The sequence below is a fragment of the Physcomitrium patens genome, chromosome 22 (assembly GCF_059467195.1).
Source record: "Physcomitrium patens ecotype Gransden chromosome 22, ASM5946719v1, whole genome shotgun sequence".
Lineage (NCBI taxonomy): Eukaryota > Viridiplantae > Streptophyta > Bryopsida > Funariales > Funariaceae > Physcomitrium > Physcomitrium patens.
The window spans coordinates 10,868,343-10,893,300 of record NC_143431.1 but is presented as its reverse complement, the minus strand read 5'-3'; the positions used below and the strand labels follow the sequence as shown (position 1 = coordinate 10,893,300).

At 42.4% G+C, this 24,958-nt stretch overlaps 3 protein-coding genes and 2 long non-coding RNA genes across 6 annotated transcripts; 2 read left to right on the top strand and 3 right to left on the bottom strand.

The window, feature by feature from the left end:
• The first annotated feature begins 362 nt into the window (after nt 1-362).
• LOC112275321 (protein ASYMMETRIC LEAVES 2) lies at nt 363-3,166 on the top strand. The gene is made up of 3 exons (XM_024505591.3): nt 363-963; nt 1,479-2,201; nt 2,375-3,166. The coding sequence occupies exons 1-2, from the start codon at nt 954-956 to the stop codon at nt 2,186-2,188; spliced, it is 720 nt and encodes a 239-aa protein (XP_024361359.1). The 5' UTR covers nt 363-953; the 3' UTR covers nt 2,189-2,201; nt 2,375-3,166.
• A 4,089-nt stretch (nt 3,167-7,255) lies between these two features.
• On the top strand, nt 7,256-16,394 carry LOC112274658 (uncharacterized). 2 transcript variants are annotated; one of them, XM_073530135.2, is made up of 18 exons: nt 7,256-7,366; nt 8,162-8,285; nt 8,529-8,626; nt 8,922-9,040; nt 9,253-9,349; nt 9,524-9,616; nt 9,798-11,673; nt 12,028-12,195; nt 12,661-12,792; nt 12,981-13,208; nt 13,354-13,557; nt 13,684-13,812; nt 13,932-13,994; nt 14,095-14,361; nt 14,581-14,724; nt 14,903-15,023; nt 15,121-15,589; nt 15,724-16,394. In XM_073530135.2, exons 2-18 carry the CDS (start codon nt 8,250-8,252, stop codon nt 15,818-15,820), a joined length of 4,341 nt encoding a protein of 1,446 aa, XP_073386236.1. In that variant the 5' UTR covers nt 7,256-7,366; nt 8,162-8,249; the 3' UTR covers nt 15,821-16,394. The 2 variants fall into 2 exon arrangements, with proteins under 2 accessions (XP_073386236.1, XP_073386237.1); XM_073530136.2 differs by lacking the exon at nt 7,256-7,366 and adding an exon at nt 7,505-7,706.
• On the bottom strand, nt 9,841-19,745 carry LOC149986648 (uncharacterized). Its single transcript, XR_016500092.1, has 5 exons — nt 16,392-19,745; nt 14,296-16,079; nt 13,895-13,996; nt 11,357-12,869; nt 9,841-10,546 (listed from the first exon to the last, which is right to left on the bottom strand). It is a non-coding gene; the product is annotated as an uncharacterized LOC149986648 (long non-coding RNA).
• A 153-nt stretch (nt 19,746-19,898) lies between these two features.
• On the bottom strand, nt 19,899-21,318 carry LOC149986647 (uncharacterized). Its single transcript, XR_016500093.1, has 2 exons — nt 21,183-21,318; nt 19,899-20,942 (listed from the first exon to the last, which is right to left on the bottom strand). It is a non-coding gene; the product is annotated as an uncharacterized LOC149986647 (long non-coding RNA).
• Nucleotides 21,319-21,383: 65 nt separating this feature from the next.
• On the bottom strand, nt 21,384-24,502 carry LOC112275082 (uncharacterized). Its single transcript, XM_024505073.3, has 4 exons — nt 23,496-24,502; nt 22,947-23,351; nt 22,711-22,786; nt 21,384-22,566 (listed from the first exon to the last, which is right to left on the bottom strand). Exons 1-4 carry the CDS (start codon nt 23,517-23,519, stop codon nt 21,854-21,856), a joined length of 1,218 nt encoding a protein of 405 aa, XP_024360841.1. The 5' UTR covers nt 23,520-24,502; the 3' UTR covers nt 21,384-21,853.
• Between the last annotated feature and the right edge of the window lie 456 nt (nt 24,503-24,958).

Sequence of the window (24,958 nt, the reverse complement as noted above, 5' to 3'; positions counted from 1 at the left end):
ATCGCGGCGTCTTCAACCCGCCCGCCACAAGGTAAAAAGCGGGAAAAAGGAGGGAGGACGGGAAGGGAGTGAGGTGGAGAAAGGGGGTAATTGGGCCATCACGGATGAACAACTCTCTCCAGTTGCAGGGAGGGATGCGTACGGAGTCGTCTAGCCGCTGGAGGAGAGCGTCCGAGGCCGTGCACGACATTCACGAAATCCTGGATTCACCTTTTATCGATGGAAAGTCATCGGAGCATGGGAATGGAGCGAGTGACGGCCGGCCGCGTGGCGCAGCAGCGGAAGTGTGGGACGCCAGGGCGAAGCGGGGCGGGGTCAGGTAGGCAGGCACGCAGGCAAGCAGGTAAACAGGTGCGGGGACATTCGTGCGGTTGCTCGGGCGCTGGGAATTTCCTAGACGCTGCAGCGCCGTAGGAAGAGATGGGCTTATCGCCGGTGGGAAAAAATGGGGTGCGTTTGAAACGGACGGCGCGGGCAGATGAGAAATTGAGCTTGTTGCGGGGTGGAGTGTAACCTTAAACTGACGCACTAGGATGGGTGGGCGTGTATCCAGTTAGAAACTAGGTTGGGTTGGGTTGGGTTGGGTCGGATTGGATTGAGCTCTTTTTTAAATAAAAATTCCTGGTTTATTTAGTTTATTTTGCCTTCTTCGTCTTCTCAGCGGCGGATCTGGCGGAAGCACGATCTTTCCCCGGTTTTTTCGTGCATGGTTGAGAAACCAGTTGCCGCCAGGTCGGGATTCGGCTCTGGAAGCATGTAGGCGGGAGTATGAATGCGCTATCCCGCGCAGGGGGGAGGCTTTCCGGGTCTTCTTGGTGATTGTTTGGCAGGGAGTCCTTAGAAAGTGGGGAGTCGCCTTGGGAAGGGGGGGGTCGCCGTGGGAAGTGGGGTGGTGCTGGAACGCCGTCGCTCAAGAACGAATTGATGGATTTTGTGACGCCTTTTCCGCAACCATGAAGAGAGGTCCGTGCTTTAGGGGATTTTCCCACCGATGATTTGTTGGGTTCTAGCTAGTGTCGGTCACTAATTGTTGGTGCGTTACTGTAGAGGATCTGTGTTGTCTGTGGAGTGTTGTTTTCGGTTACAGAATCTTGCAGAGCTAATTGGGTCAAGTGCTCTCTAGTGCACCTGAACAGTGATGAGTTTGACAAGGACGAAATATATCGGGATCTGTCGTGCTCTCCTGAATTCGCTTCCCTCGCGAGGTTTTCCTGGTGATTCGGGATACGAGTTGCATTCGAATAAGACTTGAACCAGGAATCTCACGTTATGAAATTTTGTTGCCTGTGGGTCTTCTCTGCGTCTGGTGGAAGTGTTCCTGGTGCTAACTGGAAGTTGCTAGACATATGTGAAGGCATCTATAAGACGTAGATTACTAGCCTCGACGTCAACGGTAAGTTAAAGAATCTGTTAATCTTGACGTAGCGACGGAGGAAGTAGAGAAGTCTTGTTTTCTAAGCTTGGGATCTGGTAGCCAGGAATGGCGTCGTCCTCGAGTTCTCCTTGCGCCGCATGCAAGTTCCTGCGGCGGAAATGTACAGCGGAGTGTGTTTTTGCGCCCTACTTTCCACCTGACCAGCCCCACAAGTTTGCTAATGTTCACAAGATATTTGGAGCGAGCAATATCACAAAACTCCTGAACGAGCTCCCCACGCATCAAAGGGAAGATGCGGTAAATTCCCTCGCGTACGAGGCGGATGCGCGTGTGAAGGATCCTGTATACGGATGTGTGGGCGCTATATCTGTCTTGCAGAGGCAAGTCGCGCAACTACAGAACGATCTGGCCATCGCGCATTCAGATTTGGCTAGGTATGCAGGGGCAGGAATGGTGGTTCCATCCGTGGGCCAGGGAGGAGCTTCATCATCCTTAGGGATAGGAATTAGTCTTTCTCAAGGACAGGCGAACCGGGAGCACATGTTGACACGAGAGCAGCTGATGGATCTTGCAAGAGGAGACCCTTCACATCTCTCCAGAGAGCATCTCATGGAACTGGCTAGGGCCGGAGGAGGTACTTATGAAACTCTTCAAGCCCTTGGCCTTTCCGGAGCACTAGGACCACTCCGATCATTCCCATCTAATTCGAGATCTGGAGGCGAAAGCGGAAACAGGAGCGGAGGCGGAAGTGGAGGTGGGGGCGGAGGCGGAGCTAGTGCCAGCAATACTGGCGGACAAATCCCTTCACCATGACGGCCTCGAACCGGTAAAATACTTGCCTGCTAGACTATGACTACTTTATGTTATCAACTACTAGTGAATTTGTCTTTAATCCCTTGAGCTTTCGGATGTCTGTGGAGGATCGCATGGATATCAATTTGGCAACCAGTCCTCCTTGACCTAAGGTTTGAAGTAACCAGAATTTGCACTTGGTTGCAGGGTGTTGTGCTGAGAGAGAGAGAGAGCTATGAATTTGGTAGAAGCGTTAGCCAAATCTCACCAACGACACTGATGTTGGGGACTCTGGATGATTCGAAAGGTAGTAACGTAAAGGTCAATTTCTCTCTCCGAGTCTTGGGAGTGTCCAGCCATGACAGTGTCAAATGCTAGGGATTGCCTTAAGCATCTATCCAGGCCTCTTCTCCCGAATGTTCAAAGGGTCAATGCATTCGCCGGGGAGGGTCATGTAGTGGTGAGTAATGAAAGCGCTGCCAGCTTTATAAGGAAATCTTTGCGAATTATATCGAGGATGTCTGTGTCCGTAGTTCTCATGCTTCCGGCACCCAGGGGGTTTGCATGCATCATCTGAAGGTAAATTCCAATGAGGCCAGGATATCCTAATTTGGGAGCACAGAACGTCCTTGATCACTTTCCATTCATCGCGGAAGCATGTGGATCTTCGAGAACTTGCTCTCAGTATCGGCGCGCGCTAGGGTTGAGGGTGTTGAACCCAGTCGATGAGATTCGGAAGGCTCTGGCTAGCGCGCTACAACCAAGCATCTCGATTCTGGATCGGAGCGCTCCATCTTTCCTCATTAATAGAGCATCTCATAGTTTGTTGGTAGGAATGTCAGCAGGTCATGCAGGGTCGATTTTTAAGTTTTCGGATGCAGACTTGAGTAGTTACTGATACTTAGAAAGAGGAGATTGCATTTGGTTGGGAATTTTCCCAGTTCTGCTTTTGTCGTCTAGTGCTAGCTACAAAAATAACAAAACGGAAGAGTTCTACGATGTCTTTCTTCAGTAGCATTTGTACTGTTCATTTCAATGTACTTTGGATTCTCGCACTCTTTGGGTTGGGTATCTGTATCCCCACACAAACTACCCAGAGAGGAAATCATTAATGCCCACAAAGTGATCTCCTACAACTGTGTGCCTTGTATGAAGCATTCCCAGGACATCGTGCTCGCAACGGAGCCTCTTCTTTCAGAGGAAACTAATGCTAGAACCAGCTAGTAGTTCTTCCGCAAAACCGGGCTTCGGAGATCGCTCTTGACACAGTACTGCACCTGCACGTGCAGTTAATTCTCAGTCAAGGACATGACATCGCATCGTTTACTGCTTGTGGCCAGCACCTTTTTGGAGATCGTGTCATCTTCAGTGGTTACCATCTGATCGAACTACAGTAGCGCGGCCCGGGTACCTACCCGCAGATAGGTGACTATCTCGAGACTGCTGCGGAGTTGACTTCCGAGAGTATTGTGTTTTTTGAATCAGCCCACAAAGTCAAGCGCCGCATCGTTGTTGTGATATTGTATCTATACCTCTTGAGTGAGCTCCCCGTGCCATCTCTGCACGTATTTCGGCGATCGGCGGCGGCTTACTCGATCTCCGAAACTGGGTTTGTTCGTTTTCTGAATTTTCCACGATCCTTGCAAGTGACAAATCTAAAACGGCATTGCTCATTCAAGCTCTTGACATGGCGATGGTTGCAACTTTTGTGGAGGTTCTCGATGTTCGATGCAAGTCTATTCTTTGACCTATTTTTTCGTGCTTTTGCGTGTAGGCTTTGGATGCACGGCATCTGTGATGACAAGGATGTTGAGATACTATCCATGAAATTTTGAGATTGGGTGCACTGAAATGAAGTTCAAAATTACCCAGTTGGGGTGTTACTTAGTGCACTGTTATTGAGGTATGATGAATATGTGTATACAAGGTAAGATATGGTGTTTAATGTTATTGTAGATTAGTTGAATAATATTAATGCTGATACATCTAATATCCGTTGTTGATTTTTTTTAATATTCATGTCTGGTTTTCGTGCAAAATGGTGATTGTGAAATTAAGTCCACTTAGAAAATAATAATAAAATATAAAATATACTATTTGAAACTAATAATTATGTTTTTAATTAAAATTGAATTTAATTCAATCTTATTCATATTCATATATCATCTTTTTATTCGTATTATAATAAATAAAAGCAAGGTAGAAATCTACACCCATATGAAAGATGTGCCGTACATGGTTGTATGTTAGAAGTATAAAAAGTGCATATGATTGTATTTTGCAATAGTACTTTTTCGTATTTTATAGATCTTTATCAAATAATGTATGTGCCATCCACAACGTCCACAATCTATAAAAATTCTTTCAAATATTTAACCTTTGTTACATTGTTTGAACATGTCATTGACAGAAATAAATATCTCATTAGATGTTTTTAAAAGAAAAAATGTCTTCTGTTCCTGTTCACAAACAATGTTGTATCTTAAGTATAATTTCAAAATATTTTTATCACATAAATTCTTGGTATTGCATTACAATACCAATTAGAAATCAAATAAAACATATACCACTAACAGTTAAAATTACATATTTATTATATATATATATATATATATTGAATTTATTAAACTGAAATATATTTATCTTTAATAAAAAAGAAATTTAACCAAAAGTTTCATAAATGTTATTAGTATTATAACTTAGAATGTAAAGTTTTGAAAATCTTGTACTTTAAAATTTGAAGCAAAGCACGACTATGATTGAGATTTTAAAGTGAACTTAGATTGTTATTAGATTCATTGTTTGATGCATCTCTAATATAGATAAAACCTAGTAATTTGTGCACATTTATACAAGACATGTAATTTTTTTTAAAGACATTACATCATCCATAAAATCCTTATTATGAGAACTATAAGATCTATCAAAATAGAATGCATTGTGCACCCCTTAAAGTTTTACCTTATTATTGCATAAAAAAATAATTTGTTCTTTTTAAAAAAAAAATGTGGCATGTAATCTCAAACATTAAATGCCAAAATAAAAAAATTAATATATTCATGATAATATATGTAAAATAAATACACATCAATTAACATATAAAAAATTTTGTAAATTTAAATTAGTTGTGTAGAAGGTTCTTTTTAAGAAGGATATTTTAATATTAGTTTGCAATTAAATACAAAACCAAGGGCAAAGCATGATAATAGAAACAAATACACAACAAAATGAAGAATTATATTAAACTTATATAATGTAATTGAATGCAATATAAAAACAACTTGTTGTTTATGTTGTATAAGTTTTCCAATACTTCAATAGGAAAAAAATTAATAAAGCTATTTCAAATTTCTTATCTTATTTGCATCTAAAAATAAGTCATTGCAACAAAATACTTGTATACATTTGTTTTATTGTTATTGTTGTCTGTGTACAAAAGTTGTATAAATACGATAATTTTTATGACATGATACAATAATTATTATTATGTTACAAATATAATTGAAATTGGAATTCATTTGTATGAAATATAAATTACATCATGGAAACATATGCCACAAACTTGATTGCAATTTCAACAGTTAAGTTTTTAATTTCAATTTGTGTTAATGCATTATTAAAATATGTATGCAATTTATGCTATATAGATTATTATTTTTATAGCTTAGTAAAAAAATTTTATTATTTTTTAAATTACAATCAATTGAATTCATCATTCAATTTTTATATTTTTTAAAATAAATAAATTTTTTAGGGATTATTGATATCTTGACATGGATTTTTTCTAAAGTGATTGGGTTTTGGTCCAATATCTTATTGTGCACCACATAATTTTAACATATAATCTTTTTTTTAAATTGATATGTATACACATAATTTTAACACAAAGTAAGATATTGTGTACACATATCAATTTAAAAATATGTTATATTAATTAGTTTTAATACTTTGACTAGTTTTAATGCATATCAATAATATTTATAAACACATTTTTGTTCTTATGTAACAAAAAAAGATTATGTGTTAAAATTATGTGGTACTTAATAAGATATTGTGACCAAAACTCAATCAATTTAGTAAAAACCCTAATCATTGTACCAATTCTCTTTTTTGTTTAAATAAAATTATAAATTATGTATTATTTAATTTAAAATTTTAAAATAGATAAATTACAAAGTTTACATCAGATTTTTTGCCTTCTTTAACATAAAAAGAATAATTATATTTTTAAAACAATAAAATTGAAAGTGGATGTCTATCAACAAACCACTTAAAAGTATTGTCAATAAAGAATGATTCTAATAAGAGATATTGAAGTTTTTTTAATTGACAATATGATGTTGTAGATGTGATATGCAAAGACCACTATGCATGAAGCAGAAATAAGTAAAAAAAACCCACTTTGTTAGTAATGTCAATTTTTTTTTTGTAATTGCTTTCTACAATATATAGTGATTTTAAATGTTATCACCTACAAAAGTAAATTCTATTTGATTTTTATTTATAACATTCAGTTTTAATAACTAAATATACATGACAACTATAAGGCCCTTTACAACAAAACTCAACTATCAGAAGAAGAAATAGAAAAAATAAATAACTATCATATCTAGTATTGCATAAATTTCTACATTCTACTAACCCTTGCTAACTTTGTACATGTCTCCAATCATATAAAAATAAAAACTTCTACCAATTTCTTTTACTTCCACTATATCTACAATTTATCACATCCAACATCCAATAGTCAATTCACTAACGCACTTTTATCACTTAACTTGTCAAGATCCCGAAAAAAACTCAATCAAGAACTAAATCATATTCCTCTTCCTTCTCTCATGTCATACATACAATAGCACTTGACACCAAACCTCAATTCCACGTCAGGGGCAACCCAAAAATTGACAAAAAAACTGCACATCTATCCAACAAATATAAAATAAAATAAAATAATTGGTCACCCATGACCGTCACATGGAAACAACGCCAGCGGTAATGAGCTCCCGAGTGGTTTGCTTCGGCCCCCATGACTGCGCGGGGGGGGGGATGCTGGCATCATCGTCTTGTCAGTCTTCTCTTCTCAATCTTATGGCCACTTGGGTGTGTTTTGCAGTGTGTGGTGATGAGGAAGTATTCGCGTGGAATCATCGCAATCATCGGTGATTGCGAGAAAGGGGCTGTTCAGCAGACCTTGAAAAGGTGGGTAACCCTCCAACGGAACTGAACGAACACATCCCGAGTTCCCCCTCCTTCCTTCCTGGCTGGTCTCGATCGATCGCTCTCTTTCTTGGGGTGGCTGGTGCATGGTGGTCACATGAGGAAGAACTACTAGCATCGTTAGTCTGTCAGTCAGTCAGTCAGTCATTGCATTGTCGTTGTTGTTGTTCCATCTTTCAGTCCTTTGGTGTTTTATTGCGATTGTGGAGTGGAGAGGAGTTGATTAAAGGCAGTGTAATGAGTGTAACGAATGTTTGAGCGTCTGTCAAGACTCGTTGCCAGAAGTTGTCCGCACAAAGGGTTTAGCTGCAAGAAGACGGAGGTAATAGAGTCGTGGGTGTTGCACTTCGTGGGAATGAATTCCTCTTTCTTCGTGGCCTTCTTTCATGCAAGCCTTGCTGTCGTCGCAACGGACATGGCTTGTTTCTTTCAGCTGATTGAAGCTTTGGGTTTGCATGACGCTGTATGGTGGTGATTGGAATGAGTTGGAGTAGGAACCCTCGCTGTTTTGGCATCGCTCTAGCTTTGATGAGAGAAAACATGCTCTGAACTTTTCTGACTTCTCATAAGGTTGTGTTCAAATACGTGTGGTGTATGGACGGGACGTTGGGGTGAAGAGAAAGTGATTGAGCGTCCGGGTGGTTTCTTTTTCCGAATCTTCATAATTTTAATGCAAATTTTGATGCATGCTTGTGATAAAAAATTGCCTGTAATAAGGTACACTGTCAGTTCGATTTTCGTAACCATTCTTGGGAGCTGATGAAACAAAATGTACAGAAACGAAGTTCTTTTGCCGTCGTGCTTCAATCATCTACCAAGCAACTGGCAAAGTCGAACAGAAGATACAAATAGAAAAAGCTAACTGATGGAGGCTACCATGCCTGTCTCTATGACGCAACAGGTTTGTGCTATCAACTTGGCAAGAAAGCAGGTTTGGTTGCACTCGATATGAAACATGAAAGCTGAAGGACGAATTAACCTCAGTTCTACCATTGCCCTTTGGTCTAAAGTCGTACTTTATATAAAAAATTCAATACTTGAAGTTTTTACAATTAACGATTCAACAGGACCGGAATCAAAATCAAACAGTCGCTTTAGAGGCCGCCCTAAAAAACATTGCTCCATGTGTACTCGTTGGTTGCAGTTGGGTAGCCTGAATTATGTGACACAGAAACAGGATGGATTGCCATCTCCAGAACGCTCTGGGAGTCCAGAATTTAAGGCAAGGTCTTCGCGGCAATGGTACTGCACAAGGATCCTTGACATGAAATTCTCGTTCATGGGTCTCTAGTTATTTATAGCTACTGTAATTCTTGAAAATAGCTAATGAGAATCAGCAGGCTCAATTCAGTTCTCAAACGGAAGCAAGAAAGAGGTTGGAAGTGAGTCACAGAAGAGGTTTGAGCGGTAGGGAATCCAATTAATAATTTGAGCAGTTGAAACAGTTGCATCAATCCTTCTGTGAATTTGTCTGAAATTTCACACACCACTAATCAGATCTGAAATAGTGATTGTGAGTGCTAATGACCATTGATAGGAAACAAAATCGACTCGCCTATGTTTCCAAACGAAGTGTCCAAGAGTTAGATGAGTGGGTGGATGCTGAGAACACGAAGTCGGAAGATGTACTCGTCCGATATAGAGATGGAAGAGGCAGTAAGCAACTATTTTTCCAACCCCACATTCGATGTAGATTAGTTCATTGATCCTGCTCACTATTCTTGATGTTCCTCACGTTCATTTATAATTCATGACGCTATTCTAGAGAACATTAAATAATGTATAGGCACTGCTTTAATACCACCCACAAATTCGTCCTACATAGATTGACGTGAATCTCTGTTCTCCTTTGTTTAATGTGGCCGCAGACAAAAGTTTGAGCAATAGAATGGATCCACACGCATGGTCAGACTTGCCCACAGACACGGATGAAGACGCTCTTGAAGACGCTATTTCCTCTGATTGGTAAGATGTTCCGCACCAGACTTTGCTGTTGAAGTTAAAACTCTGGCTTCATGAGATTTTGAGTAGTGTACTCTAGGTCACATTTGCAATGCTTGAAAGTGCAGAAGCAGCATTGTTGGCTAAAATTCGATGAGTAGCAACAGTTTCCTGATTCAACAGCATATCTCTGGACAGGAACGGTGATCACGGTGACATTTCTCCCACATCAGCGTCCTCTAAAGTGGAATTCGAGATCACCGAACAACAACCTAAATTGATAGCTTCCAGGTATAGCAAATTAGACCACGCGTCTCCTCAACGCACCGCTGATCTTTATATTGCACTGGTAGTAGACAATTTGTGAAGGTCTATCTTGGGCATGGTGCTCGTCTAATGTTTTTGGATTCTCATTCTCTGTTAGCTACGCTTGGATTTATAGTGCTTGAAGTGGGATGATCGATATGTGTAGAGGCAAAGGGAGCGTAATGACGAAGTCGGAAGTCAATATTAGGTGCTTTGCTTCAGGAGATCATTCTTGGGGGACTGCTGATATATACAGTGCCGCATTACAAAAAGGGATAAATATCTCATATACTGAGAAAAAATCCAGCTCAAACCTCTCTTCTCGCGCTGCAGCATTACAGAATGATCCAATATCTCCCTATGGTGCAGAGGAAGGAGACAAAGCATTCTCAAGGATACAGGAAGCCGATGACAAATGTGAGAAGCATGAGGAAGTCCTAAAATCCCCAAAAAGCGTGTCTGGCAGATTAATTTTCATGGAATCGCCACCTTGTACACCACGTCCCAAGGCTGTTGACAAACAAGCCAGCATGAAAATGTCTCGTCAGTACTACGAAATCGGATCAAATTCAAGCCGAAGGAAAGTACCAAGCCGTGCCCCAAGCAGATCCTCAGCTGTAGATATTGAATGTGGGAAGGAGGACAAACAACGTTGCGGACGGAAGCGAAAAGAGAAAAGCGGAGCGGTTCACATATCCAAATCTCGAACCCTGGCTACAAATGAAGTAGATTCGGCAAAGGAATCAACCGAAAGTTCTACTAGTCTCGCTTCTAATTGCAGCGACGAGGAAGACCACGAAGGTCACGCAAATGATGAGGGCGTCGATGTCGGGCAGTGCATCAGGCACATGGTATTGCAAAAATATGTCATGATGCCTGGAAAAAGGAAGAAAATGCAATCAAGGGAAAAGCAACCTGCAGATATGAAACAGAAGGAAAGGCGTGTCAAAACTCAAGCAAGTCCGGCAAAAGCAGCGTTCCTTGCTTATGATCCATCCAAAAATAAATTTTTCACAAGCAAAAACTTGCTCCCCTTGTCACAGGAAAATTGGCCTCCAAGTCCGAACTTCCAGGGTCCCAAGGAGAAGCAAGATCAATCAAAAGAACCTAAAAATCCTCGAAAATCTGTCTCACAATCAACAGCAGCCTTACAAGAGGAACAATCTACCGTCCGTCCACCAGAAGTTACACAATCAGATCAAGTGATCACAGGGAAAAATGCTCCCACGATTGCACTAAAAAAATCCTGGTCCGCTGGTGACTTGCACCATTCACAATGGTTAGGCAACATCTGCGCTCTGAAAGGCCATGGTATAACACACACACAAACACAAGACCCTGAAGAGTTGATAAAACATGAGACACGAGCAGTTGATTTTAAAATGCGTTCAAGGAAAGACGCAGAGATTTCTGTAGGAGAAATACTACTGCCCAGGACTTCAGATCAGAGTATTTTTGCTGTTAATCATTACTGCCCACCTCCAATACAGGACCAGAGCAACTATACGAATTTCTGTATTCGTTCAGTGGAAGCTACACTGACCGCTACTGCAGTAGACTTGTTGCGAACGAAAACACTCACGAAAGCTACTACACAAGAAGAAACAGAGATAGAGTTTCCATGCGACTTCCATTCACATGCTAGTTTGCAAATTGCAAGAAAAACCGCACCAATAGAAGAAGTCTTAGTAACAAATTGTGGAATGGGAAAGGCGATGGTGGCACCTGAGTATGTATTGTGCCAAGGTTGTCCTGTTGTGGAGCAAGGTCTTAGTACTCCAGCCTTGTTACCTGGTCCAGTGGAGATTTTAGACGTCAAATGTTGTAAACCGGGCACCAACGATACTTCGTTATCTCCGGCGGTCAGAACGCCCTACACTGTCGATGGCGCTGATAACCGCGTCACGCATCGAATTGCAATGCTGAAACAAGCAAACAATGGAGGAAAAGCAGAAGAATCGAGATATAGCCATGAAAGATCAGAAGCAAAACATAGAGAAGGAGCTCAAGAATCAAGGGGTGGATCGAACCCTGTCAAGAAAGTGAGTATTTGCATTACGAATTATAGTCTTAGATGCACTCTTTCTGATGCGAGTATGTGACCTATTCATCATACTAGGGTTTGAATAGAGCCAATCGAAGGTGACAGCCTTTTGTATGTTATGCATTTCTCTGGATCAAAGCTTCATGCGGCCTTGGTAGGTGCCTGCAGTTGTTCCATATGGTTCCTGCGAGGGTGATCAAGTTCTGTCGCACGTGTCAGTAAGTGGCCAACCTGCATTCCACACATTCTTGGAGCAACAAGAAGTTATTCTCTACTCTCTCCATCTGTTGCAGAAGTATGTGGAACCCTGAACCTTAAAGCTTAATCCTGGCCCTTGTATGTGATGTACTAGGAACCGGTGCAAAAACATTCTGCTGATGGAAAGAGGAATTCAGTGAAAACACAACGGTCGATAGAGAAGAAATGGAGCACTGAAAAGCCAGCACCGCAAAGACAAGAATTCCGGGAAGCAACTAAAGGCCTCCAGAAAGAGAAGCGAAGTTTGTTAAAACGTCTTCAGGTCCAGTTGCTATACAACTCGAGCTACCAAAATCCTCCTAATTTTGTCTATTATTATTAGAATAAGTACCCTTCCTTCACACTTGAAACATGAAGTTGTGGATTGTTAGTATGCGATCGATAATGCTTATCCATCTGAACCATGAATGCATATTTGTTCCAGTCACTGGCAAGACCTTGAGGTAGTCTCTTCAAGGAAAATTTGGTCTTGTCTTGAGAGATTTAAGCAGCAGCAGCAGCGGCCAAGCTGTTCGTGACCTACTTGAAAATCTTGCCGGAAACTCTTCAAGAATAATAGACGCTGCAGTCGAGACGAAATAGCATGTAACATATAGTAATACTTGATTGATCATACAACTCACTGGTATTACAGGTAGCTACATGTCAGTGAACGGCTGTTGCTAAATACTCACTTCAATTATTGGCGAGATCATGTAAAGACTCATGCTATGACTGGCTCTTTTAGGAGTTGGAGCTTCAGCATCCCTGCAACAGACTGAAAGCCATGTCGGAGTCGAAGATGCATCTGACGGAAGTAGACGCCAGAAATTTGCGTCAAGAAATTCTGGAACAAGAAGCTCTTATTCGAGGTTATCAGGTAGTTGTATTATAAATTAGTCCTGTCGTTGCTTTGCCAAAGCTTTGGAATTGAACTTAATCACAGGTATCAAGTACCTTCAAAAAAAAATCAAAATTAAATTAATCAGTTCACGCAAATGAAGATTGTTGTTGATGACGATTAATGAGACATTCACCAGAAGTTCGCAAATATGATTAATTTACAAGGTTGAGAATGAGAAAGCGGTTGCCAAGCTCAAAGAGGTTCAATTGGACACGAAGCAAAAGCTCCAGGAATTGGCCGAAGAGAAAGCTCTTCTCGTTTCTCAGCTCGCGAATAGACATATGCAAAGTGGCTATCAAGGCTGGGGTTACGGCACAGACTCAATTTCCTTGAATGAGAAGCTCCAAGGTGCTTTATCTCGAGAATCGGCTCTCAGGATTGACCATCAAAAGGTAGATTCTATGTACTAATGAACCTTTAGGCTGCCTCCATGGCATGCTAGCATGTGAGCTTACAATATTTAGCTCTTGTTGCAAGTAAAAACATTCGTCGCGACATATTGCCCCTTCTAAACGGTGAGGAACTACTTGTTATTAGATGCAAGACGCGTATGTAGAGCTGGAGAAGCTAGTGACGAAAGAAGAATCAAGCAGGGTGGCAGATCTGGAGTTGGAATATGCAGCATTGGTAGAAAAATTGGAAGCGGAAAGAGAGATTCACGGTCAAATTGAAGGAAGAAAGCAAGCCATGATACAGCAGGAAGAGCTCATAGCATCACTTCAAGAAACCATTTCCGAGCAGGTTTCCCCGGCTCCACAAAATCCTCTAGCTCTACTGAATCAAATGCATGACTTAATCACCGAATTTAGGGTCAATGTTAAGAACATCTTGTGTCACAAATGACCTCCATATGCCTGAATGATGTAGGCGTCAAAAATTCGGTCGCTTACCAGCAAGCTGGAAGGGGGTGAAGAACCACATGGGAAGCAAAACACGAAGGAGGGCGATATCAATGACATCATGGCCCAGCAGCAGATTGAAACCTTACAAAATCAGGTTGAGGGACTTAATCAGAGAGATGGACAGCTTAGCTGATTACACAATCTTATCTTCTGCGACAGTAAGATCATTCACGCACCTCTAACTCGGTAATTTTTCTTGTGGTCGTCGTCTAGGTCAAGCAATTGGAGGCATCTCTTCGTGCAGCGGAAAAGGAAACAGATCATCACTCACTTCAGGTCTGTAGATTTGAAACATTAGCGTCAATCTCTTCAAAACTCTCATTATATTGAAGAAAAGAAATTGGCATCCCAGAACTAACCAAACGCTACGAAGCAGGTGGCAAAGTCCGGAACAGAAGAAAACGAGGCATTACGTCGGCTTCAGACAAAGTTGACCGCTGTCAAGCGAGATGCACTTCAAAGAGACGAAGAAGCAAATAAGATCATTCACCATTTGAGGGTCGAGAATGACAAACTAAAACACGAGTCTGAAACATACATTCAAAACTTAAAGCAGAAAAGTCTTTTAGAGACTCACAGTAGGCATTCAATATCAGGAAGTGAATTGTCAGCGCTGAACCGGGTGAAAGACCTCGAAAAACAGGTACACTACAACTAAAAAAATTATTGTACTCCTGCATCATCGTTTTTCGCAAGTCCTTAGCTCTTCTCTAGCTACAATAGTGGTTGCTTGCAGAAAAAGCTCTGATCCTTATAAGACATATCTTGCATTCAATAGCAAACAAGTGATGATCGTCTCTTCAGAGAGAGCAGATGTTGGCGAGATTCATGTCTCGGATTCGTGTGCATTGGTCCTGAGCAGGTGGCAAACCTTCGCATACATTATTCGAGGAAGGAGAAAGAGATCACTAAGAAACTTGATGAGGCCGCTAAATCGGAGGTTCCATTCGGACGGAATAACAACCCTGGCCCTCCTCCCAGGATTGCAACAGCTCGTCTGCAGCCTGTAAATCTCCACTTCACACTCCGAAACCACATTCATCAAAAAAAAAAAATTTGTGGACTCCACCTTCCTCAAATGAAGTATTCTGTTTGTTGGCAAAGGATATGGGAATATACACGCAGGTCGAATGTTATCGATTCCTCAATATTCTCACACAGTGTTTCTCTCATTGGCCATCCAGGGAAAGGCCCTGAGAGAAGCAAAGGAGCGTATTGCTCTTCAAGAAGACGTCTTAAGTCAGAAAGATCGAACAATTAAGAATTTGCATAAAAAGATTCAAGAGCTGGAATCTACCGAAGTAGGTATGCTTCGGCGCTACCTTTTGACACTAAAGCACGTAGTAGTTGAATTTGAGGCTACAAAAACTATATGACCTAATTGCAGTATCGGTGAATGAAGGTTCTGCAGCTTGCACTGTAGCTGTAATACACGGTATTGAAGGAGAGAAGCAGACGAGGTCTTCGCCGCTAGAAGCTCCTCGCTGTGCTGTCCAGCAGCACCAACGCTTTCAGGAAGCATCGGACATGCCAAGGAACGGATCGTTTCGGCATCCAGGCGTTGGCAAATCTGTTTCACCTAAAGCAGCTAGCGAGGTAGCGGCACTGCGACGCGAGCTGGAGAAGTCTGAGCTAACTCGGGAGTTACTACAGAAAACGTGCCGTGAGTCCGTGGAGAAAACTGTCTTGCTTACTCTACAGCATCAGCAAGCCCTGCAGCAGATGCACGTATCCCTGCCGAGCCCTCGCAGTTACCCAGAGTACCAACCAGCCATGTCACGACGGGCTGACCATAGAATTGGTGTAGAAAGAATGAATTGGCTCACCCAACAAAGCTCGTTGGAGATGGCAAATCGTAACCTGGAGGCAAGGTACAGTTACAATAATAAAACAAAGTAAAGTATGTAATCATTCATAAATGGTGTAATCCTTCAGGATGTTGTACTGCATTGAGAAAAGATGAAATATGAGAAGGAATCTGACTCCTCCGGGCTATATGCTGCAGATTAAAGGTAAAATCTCAAGAGATAGAAGCAGCGCATAATATCTGCCAAAAATCTCCACGCATGAGTCAGGTGCTGCCTATGGGCACCACGTGTTAAAATCCTTAGATTCATGCTGGAAGCTCAGTCGGATAGTGTTGACATATTAGAATAAGTTTGACTTGTTGGTAAATGAGGATAATTATTGCAATCCGAAAAGGCCACTTCTCCTCACAAAATCTCATCGGAAAGAATAATGTCACACAAGAATGAGCGAAGATCTGGTTCCATGGGAAAATAGGAAACCTGGGTTGCTCTTCAGAGAATCTCTTGTATCTTCGGTGAGAAGCATTATAAGTGATGTTTGCAGATTCTAAACCTGAAAAGTAAGGTGACAGAAATGGAGGCACTTCAGGAACAGAAAGAGAGGGAGTGGCAGCAGATGCTTGAAGAAACTAAGAAGGCAAGCAGCATGGAACAGGAATGCGCAGAGTAAAGATGGCGAGAAGCACTGGATGCCAAGAGTATGGAGATTGAGAAACTACGACTTGAGTTCAACACTATTCTTGAAGCCACAACGGCCCTACAACAAGAAGCTAAACGTCAGAAACTTGATACCTGATTTCCTCATTTACATCATTTGCATCAGAATCCTTGAGATGAATCGAAAATTCAATCACCTATTCATTACCTAGAGGCTGCCTGCTCTTCAGTTCGAAGAAGACCAAAGTCAGTTCCACCATACTCTCATTCCCATGCCATGGTCACAATCTTATCCATTGTGTTCACATTCTGTATACGACACTGAACATCCTGATCAGTGATCTATCGCACAAAATACTGCGGCACACCAAAATGTTTCTCTACGAAAACGACGGGAGAAAGTTCCTGACAAAGACGTTGTCGGCGCCAAGGGGCTGTGGAGAAAAAGATTGCCTCCTATAATCCTAAAATTTGCACACGACGCTGACAATAGCCTCGCCTGCTCCACTCTTCGCCATCATTTACTCCCTGAGATTCGCAAATGCCAGCCTCTTCACGGTAACGTCGAATTTGCTGACTTCAAGAGGGCATGGTGTGCCTAAGTAACTGATCCAAGATAGAACGATCCCCTGCACGTCTGGACGAGGATAGTCCTTCAATTAGCTTGGCTGATCTACCCTCGTTGAGAATTTTTTTCAGCTGCACATGTAATGGCTGAAACTCGTGCACGCATCCTTCACCGCGTTGCGCTGGATTTTGCGTCACACTAGCAAGCATGTCTTTCTCAACTGCTAAATCTTCTGGTTCTGCACTCCTGTGCGGCTTTTTCAGTGTGATGTGATTGATGATTTGCTGAACATCACAAAGGAAGGCAGTATCCCGGTTCTTTGTTAACTAAACAGGAGCTGTAAATTGGGTCCTGAGTACGGGCAAGCAGGGCTGAATCTTCCATATCACTAGACGTTCCTCTGGGCCAGCAAATTGTTTACCAGATTGAGACGTTCCAGTTCCACAAAGATTCTTCTCGAGATTTCAGAGTGGCTGTTTGGAGTCTTAATCCGACCATCCTCGTAGCAGTCATTCTTTCTAGTATTAATCCATTTCGACCAAGCTGTGCTCCAAGAGCTTTTCGCCTCTCCTTCTTCGCAACCTCACCGAAAAGGAACGCATGGTCCACGTCCAACTTCTGCCACTAGATGGCTCGTTATTCTATCAACATCTACAATCGTTAATGCATCCTGTTTTCCTTGTCTCTTTCAGTAAGCTACAGATTCTCCCTACCAATCCATCACAAATAAAACCTCCATTTCCTTCAGGGTATCATCAACTTCCCATTTCACGACGACTCGGCCCCAGTCCACCTTTGGTCTTCTTCGTACACTGCATCAAATTTATATTTTGGGTTTCCATCTCGCGAGTCCTCCACCACAGATCATCTTAGGCAGGTCCAATCACACCAAAATATACTATGAGTGTCCAACATGACTTCCCTACAGCTGAAATCACGATTCCTTCAATTCTACTTCGGGGGCAGCATTCCATCGAATGAATTCATCGGGGCGTCCGCTGCTCATATAGTAGGTTCCTTCAAAACCTTATTCTTCGAAATCTATGTGGAATATCAACAAAATTCTCCAGTGAACACTTTCGCTTTAGAGTTGTCACTCCGTTCCATTCCTCATATGCCAATTAACTTGCTCCCGCTTGATTCTCACCAAAGATACGGATGACAAATGGTTCGCCGGCTTCTTCTTCTTCTTCTAACTAATGTGATCAGCCATGGATTCACTACCTTAAATACATGCTCGAATTCGAATACCGAACAAGTTTAGCAAAAAGCTGATAGCAGAATGCGTACCAAACAGTACGAAGACAAAAGTAAACTTCTTCGATCAATGCGCAGAGTAAAACAATCTGAGAGCAATCCAAAGGTGTTTAAAACCACAGAGTTGGGATGGAGAGGTAGAAGCAGGTTTACACACAATTGCATTGCTCAGACTGCCCAAAATGAAACCCGGAGGCCAATTCCAACGACTTTTCACGTCAAATACTACAAGAGCAGTTACAGACTCACTGAATCCAAGGGGTAAACGAAGCCACCGGGGAAACTAATGGATCTAAACCAGAAGTAGTCCATGTTTGAGCGACCACGACGAATAGTAAACCCAGCATGCTTCCCCGCAGGAAGATCCGACGCCACAAACGCATCGCATCAGTCGTGTTCGACGACGGCTTGCGACGGATCGCTGCTTGCCTTCCTGACAAGACTGCATCCAGATTTCAGTGTCGGAAAAGGGTGAATCCCATGCAGCGGAGATGCAACCCTAGATGCCGTCCGATGCGACGCACGCTCGCCTCGCGTTCGGCGCCAATCGGATCAACAACGATGGCTGCTGACAAGTTGTGGGTTCCGGTGAGCTGCCGCAACACGATCGTCGCTCGTTCTGTGTAACGCCAACGCTGGATGGATGAAGTATTGAGGAAGAAAGGTGAATTTATGTTCATCCTTATTCAGCTCGATCCAATGTATGATTCTTGTAAATAAGACCCGTTATGGGGAATTATTATTTGTTGGGTTTGGAAAAGATACATTGTTGGGTTTACAAATATATATATATATATATATATATATACACATACATTAGTGGAAACTCGTGTTGTTGGGCATGGATAAGCTGTAAAAGTTTCTTCTAGACTGAGAGTGGTCTCTTCTAGACTACAGAGCCTTAGAAATCCCCATGTTCTTGTGCTCCATGTTTTCTTTTTCATGGCCAATGAAAAGACTTCTTTGTCTTATCCCCAAGTTGTTTTATATAATAGATAAGCTTTCATAGATTTGGTGGGAAGATTTGGTTTATTCTACATTTATATTTTGGAAAATTAATCAACTAAATTTTTTTTATCTAATAAAAATAGTATGAGTATCAATAAACTTTTACAATTGTTGAAAAAATTTCAATAAACTTTTACAACAATAATTATATAAATTACATTTATGACACCTAATGAATTTTGTGAAAAAAACTCAATATATATTTTACCGCAACATGGCTGAATCTATTACTCTAAATTGTAAAACTGATTCTCCTTATGTTTTCAAATTATGTATATTAAGGTGGTGATTTTGAGTTAGTCCATTCATGATATAAAAGATATATTAGTTAATAAAATTCAAAATCATATAATTTGATTAGAGTTTTTCACATGTAAATTAGAAGTTTAATTGTAAAAAAATTGCATGAAATTGATCTTCTTGTTACATTTTTACAAATATACATGTTATTTTCATTGATGACTTTTGTTTTTTTTTTTTTTTTTTTTGTGCACATGTATTTACTTTATCATTAGTTTAACTAGTTTTTATGGTGTCAATAAAAATATATTTATGGGATTCATGCTTATATTATTTGCATTGTAATTTAGTATTATATTGTATATTATTCTACATTAATAAATCTCTTTGCTGAGATACCTCCAAAGCAAAACAAGGGCCCTCAACACTACCATATATATTTATACAAAATGGACTTAATCTGTTAAAAACATTTATTTCATATTTCAAAACGAACCGTAAGAAATCATCCACTTTGTCTCCATGCACGTCAAACACTAAATCCCGAAAAATCATCACTAACTTTGAAAACTACGATATTTGCGACATTTTCAACATTGTCTAAAACACGTTTAGAACCATCAATCATTTATACCACGCATACACAACCAAACATGACTTTTTCCTTACATTTTAAAAAATAAAACTTACAAGTCCATTTAACGAGGATCTAGCTTAAAAACCTGCGTTGTAACACATACATGGTTAGGATTAGTAAAATTCATTTCAGAAAGTTCAAAAAAATGTATGAGTTAAAATTCTGTAGCCACGTTTTGCTGAAAACCTTTAGAACCAACTTTAAACATTGGCCACAACTGACAAAAAAATTCTAACAAAAGCTCTGTTTGGGTATGGAACACTCCACCTTGCACAAGATAGAACACAGACTAGAGCCAACTCAGCAATATCATTAAGGTTGGAAGTTGTCAACTGCTCAATCACTGCAAGAACTAAAAGAAGCTGAGAAAATCCCACGCCATCGTACAAATGCCCACTCCCCCATTTGTGCTTTAAAAAGACGCACAGATCTACCACGCACGACGGTGCAAGTTGAGCACTATGTCCAAGGCTGGCATCAAACAGGATCTACTCGCACGCTGATACATGGCCACCAAAGTGATGGACCCCACGTCAAGTTCTACGCTGTGCAAGGAATCCGGGGGGAGAGGGGGACTCACGAAGTGGAGTATAAACCGACCACAGTGGAAATGCCACACCATCATCAACGTCGCCACCCAACTGTCGATGCCCCCCGAATATCTACCTTGGATCCAACACAATTCAAAGACACCCAGATAATATCCGCCACAGAGAAGCGAGACAAGAAAGAATATAGAAGAAACTGAGAGTTCGTTCCGCCCACCTCGTAGTGAACGAAACGCATTAGCAGTAGAGGTCAAGGAGCTCCACTTTTCATCGATTGTTCACAGTAGCTGGGAACTTGATCGACAATCAGTTTCCTCGATTTCCACATGCGGTAGATCATGGACCAAGTCCATATTTCTTGGAATGAATATGCCAACATCTTCTCCACAACACAGCATATTGGCAGATGGCATCTCGTCACGAAAAAGTAGCACATTCACAACAGCTGGGATTTATCAGCGACGTGTTCGTAAGCGTGTGGATCTAAACTCGGGATTCCTCCTTTTATCACATTGCACGCAAACAAATCCATCAACGAACACAATCTCGACAAGGTAACGATTTCAATGCAGTCATCCCTCAAGCACGACGTAGCCAACCCTAGTAACCTTGACGATAATTCCACTTCATGGATAGTATTCAATTCTCAGGCAAAAAAACAAGGGATGGTATAATCGGTCACGGAAAAACCAAGCAAACGGACTAACAACCAAGTGCAACATCGTTCCACAAAACACGCACCATCATGCACTCGGAGTGCAATTTCCTTTGCTACAGCAGTCAAACAGGGGACTCCATCGCCCACATCCTGCACGCAATCTCCAACAACACTGCGATTCACCCAACAGGAGACACCACCCAGCAACCAAAACATGTAGCAAAGGATCTCGATTCATCGTCATCACCAATCATTCAAACCAATACATCAAGTAGCAATCGAGAGAGTGTGAAGTTCCTGTTGTACAAATTGCTTGAAAAGACGGCCTATCACATTGGTATGCAGGTGATCGCTCCACCATTCTTCTGCAACTACAAGAACCTTAAACATCCTCCCAACCAAGGATGCCCTGTCTCATTCCCATTATGTTGCAAGTCAATGACAGGCTTCACACATCACCATCATGTGACACTACACTATCAGGTCAGCGTTACTATCAAAAATTGTAATTCTAATATGCTCCAATCAGCACATCCGTTCAACATGCGTTCAAAACTTCGGAGCACTACTCATGTCATCGTGTTAGGGTAAGCCTATTTTTTGTACACTTTCCGGAGAACCTTGACGTATTCTCTCGGAGTTTCTCGGTCTCGACAGACAAGGTTCTCTCGCACTCCGCAGTTCAGATGAGTGTGATCTGCCGTGAAAACCTTCAATACAATGTAAAACCCAATGTAAGCCTCCAGTACTCGTTTCAGTAGATCACGCGTTTCATGTAACCTGGATTCGAGATTTCGGATGGAATATATCCCTCGCTTGGACCATAAGACTGGCTCGGTCTGTAGGAGCTGGATTCTGAATAATATGGCGATCTATAATCCTCATACGCCGATCTGCTCTCCCGTTCATAGTACGGCAGTCGATCCTCAGCTCCATAAGCTGGTTCGAAACGATCGTAATGTTCAACGCCATACCCCTCGTATGGAGACCTGTCGTCCCTGCTTGCGTAAGATTCTTGCATATATTCATGAGAAGGCCTTCCGTACGTCGGCTGATCGTTCCTCTTACCGTAACTGTACGCATGGTAATATCCTCTGTTCCTGTCGCTGAATTCATTATCTCCGTATTGAGCATCCCCATCATATGGGGCATGAGCATCCCTTTCTGGGTAAAACCCTGGATATTCTTCGAAAGACGATAAACTCTCACTTTCTTCATATGCATGATGACTTTCACATTCATCCATAGACAGATGCTGATGGTAGGAAGAAGTTATTTCCTCCTCGGGCTCAGCTCTACCAGTCTTCGATTGTATAAAGTCGATAAACGCTTTGCTGTAGATATCCTTCGTCCAGAAATCAGCCTTTTTCTTTTGCTTCTGCGCTTTCTTCAAAACTACTTCGGGATCCACCTTGCCAATCACAGTCACCTTCGAGGAATGCCTATCCGCAACCACGTCCGTCACGCCTGTGTTAACCACATAACGCACAACTCATGGTGAGCACAAATGCTACTTAACCCTTCAAGATCAACACCACTAGCGCAGCCGCCACTCAAAGACACCTGCTCCAAGAATGGCACCCTACACAGCCCTGTAAATAATAACCTTACCCTCTAATTTCCGTAAGATCTCCCTCATTTTCCCTTCACATTTACTACAGCACATCGGCACCTTCAGCTCAATTTCCTGAAACAACAATATAACAACACCAGGTTTAGACTGCGCAAAAGCCTTACTCTTTCGACAATACAAAATTAAACTGCTCCAGTAAATGCTTTGAACATAGAAAACACATCCTGTAAAGTGGACTGCATTTGAAGGGTAGAAAAGAGGAACCAGGTCTTACTGGCGCCACTTTCTGTTGCTTAGGACGAGGTTCGCGCGCTTCTGACCGAGCAGCACTGTAAGAAGGAACAGAACTCGACGACCGAGTCGGACCATGTTGGGGCACATCTTCATAAGATGCTTCTTTGGGATAACCATGCATGGGAATCGAATAGGGCGGCCGAAGAGAGCCTAGATGACCAAGTGTCTCGTAATACATTGGTTCGCCAACATGCACAAAACTTGGACTTCCGGATATCCCCACAGGGAATGACGACGAATCATAAGGGCTGAAGTGGGGCTCCCCGTACACGGAATAAGTAGGCTCCATTTCGCGGAAGCCCATGTAATGAGCTTCGACAAAATAAGGCGGATGCTCCATCCCATGCAGGCCCGTCCATGCAGGCCCATGGATTCCAAAGAAAGTCTGCACAATTCATCGACGATGCCAGAAAATAAACCCATCAGATGCCTCGACGACAGGATAACCCACCATTTGTTCTTCGCAACCAACTAAGCTCACTCCCTCCCCATATTTGCAAGAGCAGAAGGAAAGACTTCGTGGGCGCACCTCTCTCATGAGAGCCGTCGCCATGGCACCTCGGTTTCTTTGCCCCCACCCGGCGGAAACCAAACCCTACCGAAGTTTACAGGTTCCAGTAAGCAAGTCAACCGAGCTGCGTCAACAGACGCGCAGACAAACCCACAATGTAAACCCGAAACACAATGCTGCACCATATGACAAGCAGTCTCACCCCCTGCAGCGCTCGTTTGGCGAAGGACCAAAGATTTCATACAACAAGTCAAAAAACCACGACCTGCAGAGTGCTATGCACCTTCCAGACTCTACAATTTGGAGAAACAAGTACAAGGAAAAGGGGCTGTGGGACTAAGGGGTCGGGCTTGAGCGAGGGAGGGAAACAGACCACGCTGAGTGCACAATCACCGAGACGGGCGATCACCCAAAATATCCGGAATGCAAAGAATTTTGAAGTGCGGGCGGGGTTATGATCATCAAAGCCCTCACCACATCACATCACACCCACCACATCAAAAGAACCCCTCCCTTCCTCGGATGCAGCACAAATGTGTCCGACCATAGCAAACGCGGACACACACGGTTGGCAATGACAGGAAAAAACCCGCCTGCTCACTCGCGAGAACTCCAAGCAACAACACCTTAATCCCGAGTCTCTGACGGGAAGCACACTGTTTTCGATTACGTCGTCATATTATCCTATCACAGAATTATCGGAGGTCTGCCCGAACCGACAAAAAGTGGGCCCGCGCGATACCGCAGGTCATCGAAACTGGCGCACAAGTAGGGGGGCTGCGGGGGAGACTTGGGACTCGGTGCCGCAGCATCAGCAGCTTCAACAAGCTCTCCTTGCAACCTATCTTTTCGCTCCGAATCCCTCCATCGCCCTCTCTCTTTCTCTCGCTCAACGGTGGTCTGCACTGCTCCGTCTACTCATCTCACCCTCCTCCTCCCTCCCCCGACTTCGGGCGTCATCCATTTCATTGCGGCACCCCTACTTAGGGGAGTTGCCCAGGTTCGGAACCGAACCTTCTATTTGCTTCTCACGAGTGAAAAGAGGCGCGGGTGGGAAGACTTCGTCCGATGGTGCAAGTGGCGCGTCTGCAATTGCGTCCCCTCCCGTTCTTGCCACGTGGACCCGCTGCTTTTTTAGCAAACCCGGTATGCTAAACTTAGGGGACGTGGGACAGGATCTGGGTCCGCTAATTTGGGCCCTGGGGGGGGATGAGTGTAGAGGAGGGTTTTGGGGGAGTTGGTTCCCCACGATGGTTGCTTCTTGTCCCCTCCGTTCCCCTGTGCCCATGCCATGTGCCCCACCTCGAGCCCCTCCTCTAGTTACTTTTACTTTTTCCCATTCCTCGTTAACTTCTCCTTTTTTATCTTCATCTTCTCACCGTGCATATGTGGTTATATTCTACTTGCATACTTTTATGTAATAACACTTGCGTTTCTCTTCTTCACTAGATTTTCTCCACATTTCATCCTATTTCTAGAGT